General features: G+C 46.9%; 2 protein-coding genes across 2 annotated transcripts in view; one reads left to right on the top strand and one right to left on the bottom strand.

Moving 5' to 3' along the window:
- The window catches only part of LOC140465633 (cholecystokinin-like), a 222948-nt gene that overhangs the window by 100353 nt on the left and 106306 nt on the right, over positions 1 to 16289 (bottom strand). The window lies entirely within an intron of this gene.
- LOC140465628 (keratin, type I cytoskeletal 19-like) lies at positions 763 to 8498 on the top strand. Its single transcript, XM_072561185.1, has 8 exons — positions 763 to 1258; positions 2409 to 2491; positions 4561 to 4717; positions 4837 to 4998; positions 5820 to 5945; positions 6030 to 6247; positions 6984 to 7051; positions 8254 to 8498. The coding sequence occupies exons 1-8, from the start codon at positions 836 to 838 to the stop codon at positions 8346 to 8348; spliced, it is 1332 nt and encodes a 443-aa protein (XP_072417286.1). The 5' UTR covers positions 763 to 835; the 3' UTR covers positions 8349 to 8498.

Genomic DNA, 16289 nt, shown 5'->3' with positions numbered 1-16289 from the left:
GAGGCACTAATAGTGTGGGTCCAGTTCCTGACTAGCTGAGGTTACCATGAAGGACTCTTCTTCCTAACCTCTCCCCTGGCCTGAGGTGTGGTGACCCTCAGGTTAAACCACCTTCCGTTTTCTCTCTCTGATGGGAGAGTGGGATTAGGGTGAGTTTGCCTTTTGTGTTTGTTTTGGCACAGTTTGGCAAGGGAGAGAGCAAGTTCTGGAAGACAAGGAGAGTTGATTGATTCATGAGAAACTTGTCAACTTTTTGATCCACACTGAGTAGAGAATGACCATTAAATTGCACCTGGCTGGAATGAATTGATATAATTGTCAGATTAAAAACCAGGTAATCTACTTTCAGAAACCTGAGATTTTTTGATTGACTGCTATGCTCAGTCCCTGTGGTTTAAATACAGTAGAGCATTGAGGTTCTTGTCAAATTGAAAATAAGTTCTGATTTTTAAAATGAAGCATTCCACAGAAACAAGCGGCTGATAAATGGTACATACTGGATTCTAACATGAACTCTCTGAGTCTGGTGTAAGGCTGGCTGTGGGAAAGTACATTGACTCTTTGTAAAGGAGTGCAGCCCAGCCCAGCCCAGGGCGTGTTCTGACTAGCCTCTCCCCGTCCATCCCATGCATCTTCGGTGTTAACCTGTCAGCTTCAATCCCAGGTGAAGGTGTGGGTTTTGCTGACAGCAGCAGTGCTCCAAGCCAGTCTGTGAGTAGAGGCGGGACTCCGGCTGCAATATAAGGAGCAGTGAGAGGCTGTGACCCTCGCGGTGTGCAGCAGTTGGTGAACAGCTTCCTCCTCTCTCTGTCTCTGTGCCTCATTGCTCAGCACCATGTCTGTAAAATTGTCAAAAAGTGGCTGGGGCAGTGGGAGCTCCATGCGACTCTCTCAGAGTAGGGGTGGCATGCCTGGCCGGCGGATTTATCAGTCTCAGAGTGTGCAAGGGTTCGGGTCAGGAGCTCGCATTGCCTCAGTGTCCAGCAGTTCCAGTTTGGCACTGGGCAGTGGCCTGGGCATGGGGAGCAGCTCACTGAGCAGTGGCCTGGGCATGGGGAGCAGCTTGCTGCTGGGTAATGAGAAGGTGACTATGCAGAAACTGAATGAACGTCTGTACAGCTACCTGGAGAAGGTGCGCTGCCTGGAAGAGGCCAACAGCAAATTGGAACTGCAGATCCGACAGTACTATGAGAAATCGACCCCTGCTCAGAGAGACTGGACCGCCTACTGGGTCACCATCAAAGATCTCCGTGACCAGGTGAGGATCACAGTGACGGGGTCAGAGTCTAAGGACACGGGAGGCCACTTTGGACTGAGATGAGGTGAAATGTCTTTACCCTGGGAGTGGGGAGCCTGTGGAATTCTCACAGAGAGCAGTTGAGGCCAAAACACTGAATATTTTCAAGAAGGAGTGAGATATAGTTCTTAGGGCTAATGGGGAGAAAATGGGAAGAGCATCAGCATGACCACATGAAATGGCAGGCAAGACCCAAAGGATTGAATGGCCTACTCCTGCTCCTGGAGCTGCAGCTTCATCCGCACACACCTACAACAACAACTTGCATTTTTTAGCACCTTGCATGTAATGAACCACCCCAAGGCACTCGTGAAACAAAACTGGGGGTTGGGTGGGACAATTAGAGCTGGAGACTTGAGGGGTTAGAGTGATGGGTGTGGGGGGTTAAGGTGGGGGAGTGGAGAGGTTAGGGTGGGGGGGTTAGGGTGGGGTCTGTGAAGTAAGGGTGGAGGGGTTAGGGTGGGGGGGTCTGTGGGGGGGTAAGGGTGGAGGGATTAGGGTGGGGGTCTGTGGGGGGTAAGGGTGGAGGGATTGGGGGAGGTTCTGTGGGGGGTATGGGTGGAGGGGTTAGGATGGGGCCTGTGGGGGTAAGGGTGGAGGGGTTAGGGTGGGGTCTGTGGGGGGTAAGGGTGGAGGGATTGGGGGAGGTTCTGTGGGGGGTATGGGTGGAGGGGTTAGGATGGGGTCTGTGGGAGTAAGGGTGGGGGTCTGTGGGGGGTAAGGGTGGAGAGATTAGGGTGGGGTCTTTTGGATTAAGGGTGGAGGGGTGAGGGTGGGGTCTGTGGGGGGTAAGGGTGGAGGGATTAGGGTGAGGTTCTGTGGGGGGGGGGGGGGGGGGGGGATAAGGGTGAGAGAGGTTATGGCCAAGGGGAGTGGGAAGGTTATGTAGCAGGAGTGGGGGGGAGTTGGGGTTTAAAGCCGGGGAGTGGAAGTAAAGGAGATATCAATGAAGTGTGCAGTCCTCAGTGTTAATCAAATATCCCCCAACCCTACCTCCTCCAGTACAAACTGAAAACAGGAACCATCTGTAAATGTTGTAGTGGTTGGCTGCTTTTATCTTCCCATTTGCTGTCATGCTGTACAATTCATGACTGGCCCCTGTTTTTGACAGATTAATAATCTCATCCTCGATAACTCCAGGCTTATGCTGCAGGTCGACAATTCCAAACTCGCCGCTGAAGATTTCAAAAACAAGTGAGTAATCACTGAGTAGAAGACATGCCGGATTTGAAGATTTAACTCTGCTTTCCCTTCACAGGAGCTGCCAGACCTGCTGAGTTTCTCCAACACATTCTGTTTGTGTTTCAAATTTCCTGCAGCCACAGTGTTCTGAGTTTCACTTTGTGACCCACCTGTTGGCTGAGCTGTGCTGAAGGCATCATCTTCCAATTCAGTCAATTTCAGTTCAGCATTGCTCCAATGTTTGCTCAGAGGGACAGTTTGCTGCAGACAATCTCAGTTGTAACTTGGGAAATCTGTACCAACACTAAAAATCAAAATCCAGTGCTTTTCCAGAATGCCAAAGATTTGAAATCTAAGTTAGCATTCGCTGGAAAATTAAAGCATGTTGATACCTTATAAATGTACAACTATTAATGTGCAAAATGCTCAGAAAATTCATCGGATTAAGACCAACAGTTGCACAAAAAGCTTTTCACCCTGAGTCTCCGTGTGTGATTTGGAGAATTTGCTGGAATGACATATGAATCAGGCAATGCCTTTGTGCCAGGAAGTGACGATTTCAGAATGAATTATTTAAGTTTCCATTCACTAAAGTGACGTTTATTAATGGGAACAAAAACGCTGGAGAAACTCAGCAGGTCTGGGAACAGGGAGAGAAATGGAGTTAATGTTTCAGCTCAAAGGCTTCACATCAGAACACAGCATTCAGTTCATTTCAGTTCTGATGACAGGTCATCTCGACTTGAAATGGTTAACTTTCTCTCCATAGGAGCTGCCGAGCCTGCTGGAGAGATCCTGCTGGAGAGATCCTGCTGGGTTTCTCCAAATAGATTTTGCTTGTACCAAAGATGCTGGAAATCTGAAATATTTTGTTCTTGTGATTATTGTTAATTACTGCCACTCAACTTCTCTTGCCCAATAAGGGACATGTGTGTATTCCAAAACAAAAGTCCATCCAAGTAATTGGTTGACCTTCAGGTCATACACACAGACTACTTGAATAACTGAGGCATTAGGGGTGGGGTGGGGGGGGCGGGACTGTCAAAGTGAACAGACCTCCGTCACTGTCTGCCTTCTCACCCTGAGTCTGCCCAGATGCAAACAGATCTTGCTCTTCATGCCCAGAGGCATTGATAGAAATGAATGTGCCCTATATTTGGGAATGGCTGTATTGTGGAGGAGCCCACTTTGTACATGTTAATACATTAAGTTTGGTATCAAGGTAATATAGCTAACAAAAAACACCAGGTGCTCTACCCTCATAATATCTGTAACTTCCTACCCAGGTCCTGAATGTACCCAAACCTCCCTCTCCCTACCCACCCCTGGCTCTCCCCTCTTCATCCTACCCTCCCCCTCCTCCCTTCTCCCCTCTCCCTCCTCTGTCTTTTCCCTCCCTCTACCTCTCTCCCCTCCTCTCTTCCCCTCCCCCTCACCCACCTCCCTTCCCCCACCTCTCCTCTCCCCTTCCCCCACTCATCTCTCCCCTTCCCTCTCCCCCTACCCCCACCCTTACCTCTCTCCTCCTTTCTCACCCCCCACCCCCTCTACACGTCCCCTCTTCCCCCCTCATGATTCCACTTCCTTTCCTCCCCTCTACCCCACCTCTCCCCCCACTTCCCTCTCCATCCCCTCCCTGGCACTCCTTCCTTTCCTCCCCTCTTCCCCATCCCTCTCTAACCTTTCCTCCCTTCTCTTCTTCCCTCTTCCCCTCTCCCCCACCGATCTCTCCCCCCTCTCCTCTCCATCCTCTCCCTGGCTCCTCTCCTTTCCCTCCCTTCTCCTGTTCCCCTCTCCATCCTCTCCCCCTACTCTCCGTCTCCCCTTCCTCCCTCCCCTCTCTCCCTCACCCCTTCCTCCCTCCCCTTTCTCCCCCTCCCCTTCCTCCCTCCCTCTCTCACACACATACACACTCTCCTGGGAGAGGCAGAAACGCTCAACCAAGAGACGGGAATCCTGAATATTTGTCCCCAACCCATGCTTTAAATTGTGAATCTTACCATAACATACCAGAGAATGCACCTTTGCCTTTTGCCTGACACTGAAAATTAAAATGAAATCCCCCCCTTTTGGATCTTTAGATTTGATGGAGAACTGGCTATTCGAATGGCAGTCGAGTCAGATATTAATGGCCTGCGTAAAATATTGGATGATATGACACTGGAAAAGAGTCAGCTGGAGATGGAGATTGAAAATCTAAAGGAGGAGCTAATCTACATCAAGAAAAACCACGAGGAGGTCAGTGACAGGATTCAATACAGAGCACGGGACCACTTTATCGCATTAATCAATAGTTTCTATTGAGTTGGGTCTTCCTTTTGGAGGGAGTGGTAACTCACTGAACTATGTCTCTTTAGGAACTTAAGGGCCTTCGTGGTCAGCTGTCTGGCACTGTCACTGTGGATGTCTCAACTGAACAAGGCCCAGATGTGGCAAAGGCTCTGGCCGAGCTCAGGGAACATTATGACGCTATAGCAACTCAGAACAAACAGGAAGCTGAGGGTTGGTACAACCAACAGGTAACTGGGCAGTGTGCGGGGTTAGGATTATTTCAGTGCGATTATTGAACCACCACAGCATTCAATATGACACACCCGCCACAGCAATAGCATTCTCCAGGCCGTGAATCTGAAGGTAGTTCGTATTCGTCGTATTGCAGAGTTGTGCACCCAATAAACATGCTGACACTCCCATTGCAGTATTGAAAGAGAACTATTCTGTCACAGCTGCTAGCTTTTGTATGAGATATAAACAGCGGCCCTATCTGTGCACCTCCAACAGCCCAGTTCTCCCTGGTAACCTGGCAATATTTCTCACTGAAACAAAGCATGTTCCAATTGGAACATCTCCTCACTGTGTAGACAGTGCCTTTGTAATTATTCTAATGGGCCAGCTCCCATTCCTGGGTAGGGAGCTAAAGCCCCCGATCCTGTTCTGGAGCATGCCTCCTTCTGTGGGAAGTTGCCATTTGTTCACCTCTGGTCTCAGTTCTGTGGCTGTTTCGAGTGGGCCTCTGTGAAATTCCCCAACTCTCTCAAAGGGCAAGATGTGAGAAAATAACTTCCACATCAGACAATCAACAATGAGCTGCCTGTCAAGATGCAAGTCTCTCAATATCCCAGGAGAATGTGACATTTGGGGGACTAGATGGATGACTGGACCCAGGAGCCCAAGCTAATGTTCTGGGAACATAGATCTAAGTCCCATTGGTGTAACCCTGTAACCCAAAACTAGAATTAATGGGGGGTCTTAGCCCGTGATTGGTCAGATAATAGCGGGTTAGTGGTATTGATTAAGACACAGCATTGTTGGTGAAGTGCTTGTTTTAATTATTTTTCAGTGTATAACTATCCAGCAGGAACGCTCCACCCATGCCGAAGTCTGTCAAGCAGAAAAGGCTCAACTCACCCAACTGAGGCAGAGTTTCCAGGGGCTGGATATGGAGTATCAGTCCTTGCTTAGCATAGTGAGTACAGCAGACAAGAGGAACAACGTGATTCTCACTGAGCTCCTGAAAGGTATAGGACTGACATGTCATTGTTTTGTGCAGATTGGATCTCTCGAGGCAAATCTTGGAGATGTTGAGCTTCGTTACGGTGCTCAGAGAAGCAACATGCAGGGAACCATTACCAGGTTAGAGGGAGAACTAATGGATTTCCGGCAGAAAATAGAAGAGAATGTGAAGGCCTATGCCACACTGATGGACAGTAAATGTCTGCTGGAGAAGGAAATTGCCACCTACCGCCAACTGTTGCAAGGGGGCTCAAGGTAAGAGGGTAATGAAACAAAATCTGACAGTCTGATCGCAAACCAAGCAAGGTGCACATGACATCAACTTCAGAATAACTGCAACCTGGGCAGCTGCTGGCAGTGCTTCTGATGGAGTTTGTGCTCATGAATTAAATATGTTGGTGTGACATTTGGAACACTTTTCACTTCAGTGTCGGGCTAATTCTTGCTATTTTAGCATAGCACAAGAGTAACTATGTCACGGAGAGAGGGCCAGACACCAGTCTCTGGAGAGCATCTTGCCTGCATTGAGCAGACCTTCCCCTGAACGCATTCTCGAGTCTGTGCCATTTTAGTTCAGTTCCAATGGCTCAGATTTTATTTTCATACTGGATTTCAACTTAGCTGTGTCATTTAAGTTACTAATTGAAATTACTGAATAACTGAGGTGTCAGCCCTGTCTTTCAATGATCCAAAGAGACTGAAACCAATACTCTAAAGATCCAGACTTAATAAGAAGAAAGAAACACCTATTTTCAAACTGATAAAGTTTGAACACCTGTTCCTTGGATTCGATTCGTAGTGATTGAATCATGTCCATATGTCTTAACAAGATACAGCACATAAGCTAGCTGTAGAATGCTTTAGGACACTTCCACATTAATGAAAGGCACTATATAAATTTGGCTTCTTTATGTACACTCACACTCAGTCATTGTGATATTCCTGTTGGAGGTATTTAGAATTTTCACTATTTTCTCTTTATTTTCACTAGCCAAGTATCAAGTTTACAAACAGCAGGTCAAAACAAGACAATTGTGATCAGAAATGAAGTGAGGAGCGGTGAGTTTGACTATTTTCAATGATACTATCAACATGATCCACCAAAACCTTCAAAAAAAATCAATGAAAGATGTGTACAGTCCAAGCCTGCAGTTATGAAAATGAGTGCTGGATGACCAGAGATCATTTCACTAGCTGGGCTCACACACTCAGGATGATAGGACTGGGGTGAAAAATGTCTTCACTCAAAGAGTTGTGAACCTTTGAAACTCTCAGGCTTTTACCAGTGGAGGCTCGGATACCAAATTTATTCAAGACTGAGCTTACTATGTTTTGGGGCATGAAGGGACATGGGATTGGGTGGGGAAGTGGGGTTTAACCCTGAGGAGGCTAAAGGGGTCATTTTCTGTTTACAGTATTATGTTCTTAGCCTTTGACTGTCAGAGCCCTCCTTTATAATGTCAGCCCTTAGTGTGGGACTGGGGCTTAGACAATAAGAAAGCCTGATCCCAGCAGAGCAATAGTTGTCTACTTCACTATTTCAATGAACAGAGAGTGGAAAGTCATGAAAGCTTCCTGTTCCTGGTTGATATCCAGTGAGGTCCGTCTGATGCTCAGGCAAGTGTTAAACTCCTATGTAAATGCCCTCATGGTTGTGGAATTGGATTGTCTCTCCTGTCTGAACATGTAAAAAGTAATCATTGTCAGGACTTGGCAGGCAGCCTCCAGAAAGGAGGGTAGGGCTGAAACAAAATCTGCACAGAGTGTTGAATTCAACTCCATATTTTCCTGGGCAGGATTTAAGAGGCGCTATTAATGATGCAGAATGTCATCTCTCCTTGTACAGCCTGCCCAATACATAAATAGCACAAAATATTGAGCAGTAATTATAATGAAAGGGTGGCACTGATTAGGAGGCCAATAGAAGGAGAGAGGGCAGGGCCCAGGAGAGAGTTATCGCTTGCCAAGTGACAATCTAGGGTAGAGGTCTCGTGAGCCTGTTTTATTGGATGATTGATGGCAGGATGTCGGGGGTGCGGAGTGTGGAAGATAGATGTGACCCATTTGAGGGGTTGGGGTGAAGGGGAGAACAAAGATATTGGGGACGGGAGGTCTTGCAGTGAAACTCCAGGAGCTTGTTTCTAACTCTGAGTTGTGATCAAAATTATCATGGCATTACTTGGTGGTGGCCAACGTCAAATTTATGAAAGGACCAATTAATCATTCAACTAACCCATTGATTAATACCTTTTTTTTTAAAGAACCTGTGGTCTCAAAGACAGTGAAGAGAATCGTGGAGGAAACAGTTAATGGCGTTGTGGTATCCTCATCTGTCGAGGACATCAGTATCAACTAATAGCATGTTAACCATTTTGATCTATTCTCCACATTTTCCAAAGTAGATTTGTTTTATTAGGATGAAACCAAATCCTTATAAACATAACACTTTAATGCTTTTCTGTCTTCCTGTATTTCTGAGGATTCAATAAAGGTCTGTGGAAATGGTTGTATTGGTTTTGTAGCGTTTTCAGCTCCACCTGGAGCAGGAAGCCTTTCTCCTCCTCCTTAATATCATCATCTCTGCAAACGACAAGCAGCTCCAATTGGCCAGGGCCAGGCTGACATGAAACAACACAAGTGAACCTGCAGTGGGATCCCACAGCAGGAAAGCATGGAACTTAGGGACGGGGTTACAAAGCAGGACACTTGCTCTGTCACAAATGAAAGAAGGGGTTATAATGATTAGACCTTACGATATTGTGTTTGGATCTTTTGCCCTAAAATGATTCTCAAGAGGACAACAGTGCTAAACAAAGGTTGACACCAAACCAAATATTCAGGCAGGCTTTGATCACAGGGAGTTTCTAAGGAGTGTCTTCAGCTGCAGAGCTTCAGGGGTGGATTTCCAGATTTGGCAACCTCCTCAAACGAAGGCTCAGCCACCAAAGCTGGGGTGATTCTAATTAACGCTGCTCAAGAGAATTGGAGAAGCATGGTATGGCAGAAGGTCAGGGATCAGAGCAGGTTAGAGATCCGGCTGGGTGCAGGCTGTGGAGGGAAACAATGATGAGGATTTTAAAGTAAAAGCTTGTGTCGGATGAATGAGTTACAGCAGGTGACAAGACTTGCTGCAAGTTAAGATCGTCAAGAACTCTGAATAGAAGATGAGAGCCCAGCCAGGACTGAGTTGGAAAAGTAGGGTCTACAGCTAATGCAGGCAGAGATGAGGGTCTCAGCAATGGAAGAGCTGACATAGGCCAAGTATGTCAGTGTGACAGGGATGGAAATAGGTGATTGTAATGATATCAAAGTACAACAAAGAACATTACAGCCCAGGAACAGGCCCTTTGGACCTCCAAGCCCGTGCTAATCCCGGTGCTGCATTTTGGGAAAGCAAATCTTAGCAGGACTTATACACTGAATGGTAAGGTCCTAGGGAGTGTTGCTGAACAAAGAGACCGTGGAGTGCAGGCTCATAGCTCCTTGAAAGTGGAGTCGCAGGTAGATAGGATAGTGAAGAAGGCGTTTGGTATGTTTTCCTTTATTGGTCAGAGTATTGAGTACAGGAGTTGGGAGGTCATGTTGCGGCTGTACAGGACATTGGTTAGGCCACTGTTGGAATATTGTGTGCAATTCTGGTCTCCTTCCTATTGGAAAGATGTTGTGAAACTTGAAAGGGTTCAGAAAAGATTTATAAGGGTCGGAGGATTTGAGCTATAGGGAGAGGCTGAACAGACTGGGGCTGTTTTCCCTGGAGCGTCGGAGGCTGAGGGGTGACCTTATAGAGGTTTACAAAATTATGAGGGGCATGGATAGGATAAATAGACAAAGTCTTTTCCCTGGGGTCGGGGAGTCCAAAACTAGAGGGCATAGGTTTAGGGTGAGAGGGGAAGATATAAAAAAGACCTAAGGGGCAACTTTTTCAAGCAGAGGGTGGTACGTGTATAGAAGGAGCTGCCAAATGATGTGGTGGAGGCTGGTACAATTGCAACATTTAAGAGGCATTTAGATGGGTTTATGAATAGGAAGGGTTTGGAGGGATATGGGCCGGGTGCTGGCAGGTGGCACTAGATTGGGTTGGGATATCTGGTCGGCATGGGTGGGTTGGACCGAAGGGTCTGTTTCTGTGCTGTACATCTCTATGACTCTCTCTAAACCTGTCGCCTATTTTCTAAGGATCTGTATCCCTTTGCTCCTTGCCCATTCATGTATCTGTCTAGACAATCTTGAATGATGCTATTGTGCCCGACTCTACCATCTCTGCTGGCAACGCATTCCAGGCACCCATCACCTTCTGCATCAAGGACTTTCCACACATATCTCCTCTAAAGTTGTCCCTTCTCGCTTTGAAATCATGACCCCTAATAATTGAGTCTCCCAGTCTGGAAAAAAGCGTTTTGCTATCCACCCTCTCGTGATTTTGTCGGCCTCAATCAGGCCCCCCCTCAACCTCCGTCTTTTAATAAAAATAATCCTAATTTATTCAACCTCACTTCATAGCTAGTGTCCTCCATACCAGGCAACATCCTGGTGAACCTTCTCTGCACCCTCTCCAAAGCACCAACATCCTTTGGTAATGTGGTGATCATATGTCACAGGTATGTCCATGAAAGTTCATTCTGGGGTTAAATATTACACAAATCTAGTTCTGCTTTACATAATTCCCAGAGCATGTCTGGTGTAAGTGATGAGGGATTGAGATGTTGGGGGATAGCAGATACTTCCAGCTCACTGCTCCGTGGAGTAAAGTGCACAAATTAGGAGCAGAAGTGGGCCATTGGCTTCTTGAGCCTGCTCCAACATTCTGGAAGGTTCTGGCAGACCTGTATGTGTTTCTACTTCAATTTCCAGCTCCCTCCTTTGACCCCACTGCCTAGCAAAGTAACCCATCAACATTCATTGGGAGCAGATGGTGGAGTTGTCGGGGACATGTGGAATTATGTAGCCAGCTGAACTGAATAGTTGGAAAAAAGCATTGAAATATTTCAGTCAAAAAAATAATAGAATGAAATGGAATTCTTCATGCTTAGTCTATGAAGCGTTTTCACTGTATCTTTGATGATTAACTCCTGGGCTGTGTCTGGTTGCGAAATGAGGACTGTATCATCATGTTGGTGATGTTAGGAGTATTTTATAGGGGCCCTGTTGTAATGCAGATGCTAAGCCCCACCACTGGACTTGGCAACCCATGTTCAAGTCCCACCTGCTCCAGAGGTATATAATAACATCTCTGAACAAGGTATTGTTTATGGGAGAGATGGAATCTTCATGATCAGGGTTAAACCGAGCTGTAATGGTATGATAAAACACCTGATTTCAATCCGAACCTGCTGCATGGGGATTTCAGCGAACCACAGAAGGCAGGAGCTGCTGTTGTCAGACAGGATTTATAGCACAGTCTGTGGATTCGTGGAATACAACTGCTCCCTACCACATCACAGGCAATTGTCAGCAGCACCTAGCAGCTCACAGCTTCTATCCCCCCATTTACAATGAACCCTGACCACCTCTAAACACCATGGCACAATCACTTGCTTCCTCCTGCAATTCGTTACCAAGAACCATCACCAAGAGTTCTCAAACTGTGCCTTCTTTTTGCCAGCTTCATCACCTACTCCCAACCACAGCTTTCTCAAAACCATTCAGCACACTGTTTTTCAGCTGGACTGGACCTTCCACATCCTTGTTTCCTCAAGGCCATTGAGATGATCTTGCTCATTTAGATTACAGCTGATTATCTCCTCAGTACTATTGTCCTGCATTAGTGTCATAGGGTCATACAGCTGTACAGCAAGGAAACAGATCCTTCGGTCCAACTTGTTCATGCCCAACAGATATCCTAAATTAATCTAGTGCCATTTGTCAGCACTTGGCCCATATTCCTCGAAGTTCTCCCTGTTCATATACCTATCAAAATGCCGCTAAATGTTATACATGTATCAGCCTCCACCACTTTCTCTGGAAGCTCATTCCATATACGCACTATCATCTGCATGAAAACGTTGCTCCTTAGGTCACTTTTAAATCTTTCCCCTCTCACCCTAAACCTATCCTCTAATTCTGGACGCCTCCAATCCAGGGAAAAGATCTTGTCTTTTTACCCTATCCATGTCCCTCATGATTTGATAAACCTCTATGAGGTCACGCCTCAATCTTCGACGCTCCAGGGAAAACAGCCCCAGCTTATTTAACCTCTCCCTATAACTCAGCCCCTCCAACCCTGGCAACATCCTTGTCAATCTTTTCTGAACCCTTTCAAGACTCACAACATCCTTCCGATAGGAAGGAGACCAGAACTTCCAGATCACTTTCTTTCATGAATAATTTGAGCAAGGTAAGTTAGCTAAAAGTTTACCATGAACAACATACCCAGCTAATTCTTCCCACTTCTGTAAAGAAAACTCTTTACTTCAGTTGAGGGAGAAACCGATTGGTTCTTTTGAAAGGGTAATTGAAATAACATTATAAGATTCCATTTTCTTAGCAACCCACGTTTGTGACACTACAGAGACAACTGTGAAAGATTATTGACTTGGGCACATTCTGATCTCCCTCCTATAGGAAAGACATTAAATTTGAAAGGGTTCAGAAAAGATTTACAAGGATGTTGCCAGGGTTAGAGGGTTTGAGCTATAGGGAGAGGCTGAATAGACTGGGGCTGTTTTCTCTGGAGCGTCAGAGGTTGAGGGATGACCTTATAAAGGTTTATAAAACCATTATGGACATGGATACTGTAAATAGATAAAGTTTTTTCCCTGGGGTGGGGGAGTCCAGAACTAGATGTTTAAGGTGAGAGGGGAAAGATTTAAAAGGAATGTAAGGTGCAACTTTTTCACGCAGAGGGTAGTGTATGTATGGAATGAGCTGCCAGAGGAAGTGGTGGAGGCTGGTACAATTACAACATTTAAATGGCATCTGTATGGCAAGGGAAAGCTTTAGAGGGATATGGCCTGACAAATGGTACTAGATTAACTTCGGATATCTGGTTAGCATGGATGAGTTGGACTGAAGGGTCTGATTCCATGCAGTACAGCTTTATGACTCTATGTGGCAGAACAATGGAGCAACAGACGCCAGATCATTCAATTTCTCTATCCTTTGTCTTCAAGAATAACTCCTTGGTCAATGTTTGTTTTTCTCAGGGGCCACAGTCTAAGGATATGGGCTGGGCCATTTAGGACTGAGATGAAGAGTAATATCTTCACTCAGAGAATGGTCAGCCTTTGGAATTGCCTGCCACAGAATACAGTTGAGGCCAAGACAGTAAAATTTTTCAATAGGAGTTATATATAGTCTTAGAGCTAATGGGAATCAATGGATTTGGATAAAGCGGGTCTGGGTTGGATGATCAGCCATGGTCATATTGAATGGCAGAGCAGGCTCAAAGGGCTGAATAGCCTATTCTTGCTCCTTTTCTCATTGTTTGCAAAGATTTCACTCTGTGCCAGCGTTTGATGGGCCAAAACCCAATGTGTCTCTCTATCCCAGGCAAAAACTGGATGTGTCCCAGGGCAAGACCATGAACTAGTATGATGAAAGAGGAATATTATAGAACAGACCAAGATCTGCCCTTCAATCAGACAGTCAGGGATCAGGGGCTGCCCAAATTGGAAAAGGCCAACAAGGGGTGACTCAGGCACAAGATCCACAAGGTTCCGCAAACCAAGATCAAACCTTGTCCAAATACCAAATGGTTCGAAGGGATGTGGGTGCTGTGGATTTGGGGAACAAAGAGACTGATATTGAGATGGTCTTCATAGGAAATTGTCACCACCAGCCCCAGTGAAGCTTTGTTCCCTTCAGACCCACTCTGTAACCCTGTAACCCTGCATTTCCTATGGTGGATCCACCTAATCTGCTCATCTTTGGATTGTGGGAGGACACGGTGCAATCAGAGCAAACCCATGCAGACACAGGCAGAGTGTGCAAACTCCACACAGACAGTCACCCAAGCCAGGAATCGAACTGGTGTCTGTGTAATTTCCTCTTTCTCTAAACATTGTTTTTGTATGTCAGGAGGTAATGCTTAATATTTACAAATCACAGCTCAGGCCTCAGCTATAGCTTTATGTCCTCTGTTTCTGAAATAACTCCACCGAGGCCAGTATCCCATCACCAAGTCCCCCTTTCTTTACCTGTGCAGAATCCTTGACACTGATCCAGCTCCCTCTGAGCCAGCTCTCAGAGTGAACAGAACCTCGGTCACTCCTGTTTATACCTGTCAGCCAGGGCTCCCTAATTGGCCCAGATTAACAGCCCCAATCAAGGAACTCTGATTCTGTGAGGGCCACCTGGCTGACACTGTTACAATCACTACATCCCTCCCGTTCTAAGTTCAGGGATGTGGGCCTATTCTTTTCCTTGTAGCCTCTGCCAGGGCGTGTTCACACTGGATCTGGTTCCTCTGCCTCTGCCTTGGAAATGGGTGTCATGTAGCTGACCGTAGTCAGCCTCTTGCACTCAGGGCATCTCGGAAGAAACTCATCCTCTTCTTCAGGTGGTAAAGGCATTGAGACTGCAAAATCCACTGGGTCCATCTCAGACTCTGAGATTTCTGTGATGATGGACAGAGGGGAAGAACCCATGGCTTCTAACAGCCTTTCTGGCTGCTCTGAGGGGCTGGGGATGTTTTGGTCCTGTCCTGTTTGTGAGTCTACAGCTTTTACATGGTTCATGTGCTTGCTCAGGATCATCTCTCCTCCCCAAACTTTGTAGTCATAAGATCTGACCACATGTTGACCTCTCCTCCTACCCACACAGAACCATTTCCACGGTTTCGACACCAAACTTCCTCCCCTGAAGTAAACTGTCTCTCTCACGCAGAAGAGTCTTGTGTCTGATATTCCTGATGCTGTTTCACCCTCTCCCCAAGTCTGGGACGATTAGATTTAACATGGTGTGAGTCTTTTCCCCATTAGCATCTCTGCTGGAGCTGTCCCTGTAGTTACATGAGGGATGGTCTGATAAACAAATAGAAACTGGGACAGATTGGTATCAAGTGAATCTGTACGCTGTTTCATTAAGTGCCTAGATTTGAGTGGTGCTGGAAACACACAGCAGGTCAGGCAGCATCCGAGGAGCAAGAAAATCTATGCAAGAAAATGTCGATTCTCCTGGTCCTTGGATGCTGCCTGACCTGCTGTGCTTTTCCAGCACCACTCGAACCTAGACTCTGATTTCCAGCATCTGCAGTCCTCACTTTTGCCTGGCTGTTTCTTTAAGCCTGCCTTCAATATTTGAATTCTCTTTGCTCCTTGCCATTGATAATGGATGGTATGGAGCATTCAACTTTAGGAACTGCCTGCTGATAAATGATGTCCTGTTGTCTGTGACCAATACTTCTGGGAGCCTCTGCATTGCAAAAGATGTGTGCAGATTTTCTATCATTGTCCCACGATTGATGAATGAAATCTGAGCATGTCCAGCCATTTTGAGTTGGTGTCCACAATGACTAAGAATAGTGAGGCCATGAAAAGACCAACACAGTCAAGGTGTAACTGAGTCCAGGGTTCCCATGAATTTGGGGAAGTTACTGATGGTAATTATTGTCCTTGTTGACACTCTGGGCACTGCCCCACGTATCTGACTCTGTCTGCATTCAGGCCAGGCTGCCAGACATAACCTCACCATTTTGGAAATGTCTGGATTCTAGCAGCCACTTTTGCTTGGGATAATAACTCTCACTCCCCATTATAATGTTGGATAGAGACAAAAAATACTGCAGATGCTGGAATTCAAAGTAGACAGGCAGGAGGCTGGGGGAACACAGCAAGGCAGGCAGCATCAGGAGGGACAGGCAGGAGGCTGGGAGAACACAGCAAGGCAGGGGGCTGGGGGAACACAGCAAGGCAGGCAGCATCAGGAGGGACAGGCAGGAGGCTGGGAGAACACAGCAAGGCAGGCAGCATCAGGAGGGACAGGCAGGAGGCTGGGAGAACACAGCAAGGCAGGCAGCATCAGGAGCTGCAGAAGTCAGGGTGTAACCTAAAGAAAGGTTATATCTGAAACATCGGCTTCTGCACCTCCTGATGCTGCCTGCCTTGCTGTGTTCTCCCAACCTCCTGACTGTCCCTCCTGATGCTGCCTGCCTTGCTGTGTTCCCCCAGTCTCCTGCCTGTCCCTCCTGATGCTGCCTGCCTTGCTGTGTTCCTCCAGCCTCCTGCCTGTCCCTCCTGATGCTGCCTGCCTTGCTGTGTTCCCCCAGCCTCCTGCCTGTCCCTCCTGATGCTGCCTGCCTTGCTGTGTTCCCCCAGCCCCCTGCCTGTCCCTCCTGATGCTGCCTGCCTCGCTGTGTTCC

Source organism: Chiloscyllium punctatum, chromosome 42, assembly GCF_047496795.1.
Source record: "Chiloscyllium punctatum isolate Juve2018m chromosome 42, sChiPun1.3, whole genome shotgun sequence".
NCBI lineage: Eukaryota > Metazoa > Chordata > Chondrichthyes > Orectolobiformes > Hemiscylliidae > Chiloscyllium > Chiloscyllium punctatum.
The sequence above is the reverse complement of the archived record's forward strand: the minus strand, read 5'-3'. Positions and strand labels throughout refer to the sequence as shown.

What these genes read in the sequence shown, in the direction of transcription:
- LOC140465628 (XM_072561185.1), top strand. Translation starts at nt 836, where the DNA reads ATGTCTGTAAAATTGTCAAAAAGTGGCTGGGGCAGTGGGAGCTCCATG. An exon ending in TCAAAGATCTCCGTGACCAG is followed by an intron (nt 1,259 to 2,408) that starts GTGAGGATCACA and finishes TGTTTTTGACAG; the next exon opens with ATTAATAATCTCATCCTCGA. An exon ending in AGGGTTGGTACAACCAACAG is followed by an intron (nt 4,999 to 5,819) that starts GTAACTGGGCAG and finishes ATTATTTTTCAG; the next exon opens with TGTATAACTATCCAGCAGGA.